A 1,069-nucleotide genomic window follows, 5' to 3' on the forward strand; every position below is an offset into this window, starting at 1 on the left:
CTCCGGGCCCCCTCTCCCCGCAGGCCACGTCCCCTTCTCCCTGGCTCAGCCCCAGCCACCTCCAGGCGCTGGCGGGCGCGGAGGGCCACCCCCGGCGGGGGCTTCATACGGGGGTGGTCCGGCGGTTGGCTGTGTTGGTGTGAAGAGAGTCCTTGTTCTCCTTCTGGATACAGTTGTGAACTTGAAGGAAGCTGTTATCCCTGTCGGAGTTGTAGGTGGCGGTGGGCGTGGTGGCGGCCTTCAGGGGGTCCCTACTGAGGGTGTACATGGAGATCTCCGTGGACGGCAGGGTGTTGAAGGCCTTGATGCCCACGGGGGAGGCGTCCCTGGAGTGTGAGGGCTCGGTGGAGCGGGAGCTGGAACGGCTGCGGCGCTGGTAGCGGTAGCGGTAGCTGGGGATACGGGTGATGGCAGAGGCCTGGAGGTAGTCCGTGGCGCGGGCGGTGGCCCGCAGCTGTTTGTGCCGATCGATGAACATGTGGACGGCCAGCACTCCGACCATCTCGGCGATGATGAAAGACAGGGCCCCGAAGTAGAAGGACCAGCCGTACGAGTAACTATTCTTTTTGGAGTCGCTCTTGGAGGGGTCTCCGGCGTTGGCAGATATGTACACTATGATCCCAATGATGTTGCTCAGACCTGCGGGGCACAGGGTGGGCACAGAGGCCGGTGGGGCAGACAGGAGGCCTGTTAGTGTCTGGGGAGGACATCGGGCACCAGGCAGCCAGTGTCTTCCTGGTGAATGGTCTGGCTTCTACAGAGTGACACGGGCAGGTGTCACCTTAAATATTTTATCATTCTGTTTAGAGGGCGCCACAAAGGGAAGTGCTTGTGGAAGAAGATATGGGAAGAGGGAGGCATTCTACAACGTAAGAGTAATAGTAGCCATATCAAGCAATAATAACAGCTATTGTTTACTGAGGGAGCTCTGGTAGCGTAGTGCCTAAGGCATTTGACTGCTAACCAGAAGGGTGGTGATTCAAACCCACCAGCCACTCCTCAGAAGGAAGGTTGGACGATCTACTTCCGTAGTGATACTGCCCTGGAAACCCAAGGAGGGGTCATTATG

The 1,069-nt window shown here is 58.7% G+C and overlaps 1 protein-coding gene across 1 annotated transcript in view; it reads right to left on the bottom strand.

Annotated features, from left to right (window-relative positions):
• Positions 1-103: 103 nt before the first annotated feature.
• Positions 104-1,069, bottom strand: part of CACNG2 (calcium voltage-gated channel auxiliary subunit gamma 2) — a gene marked incomplete at its 5' end in the record, with an annotated part of 21,192 nt that continues 20,226 nt past the window's right edge. The window contains one exon of the mRNA XM_007958770.1: positions 104-639. Within this exon, the coding sequence (XP_007956961.1) occupies positions 104-639 (536 nt within the window). The remainder of the gene's footprint in view (positions 640-1,069) is intronic.

The sequence above is a fragment of the Orycteropus afer genome, unplaced genomic scaffold, assembly GCF_000298275.1.
Source record: "Orycteropus afer afer isolate SDZICR_OR568_19922 unplaced genomic scaffold, OryAfe1.0 scaffold01128, whole genome shotgun sequence".
Taxonomy (NCBI): Eukaryota; Metazoa; Chordata; class Mammalia; order Tubulidentata; family Orycteropodidae; genus Orycteropus; species Orycteropus afer.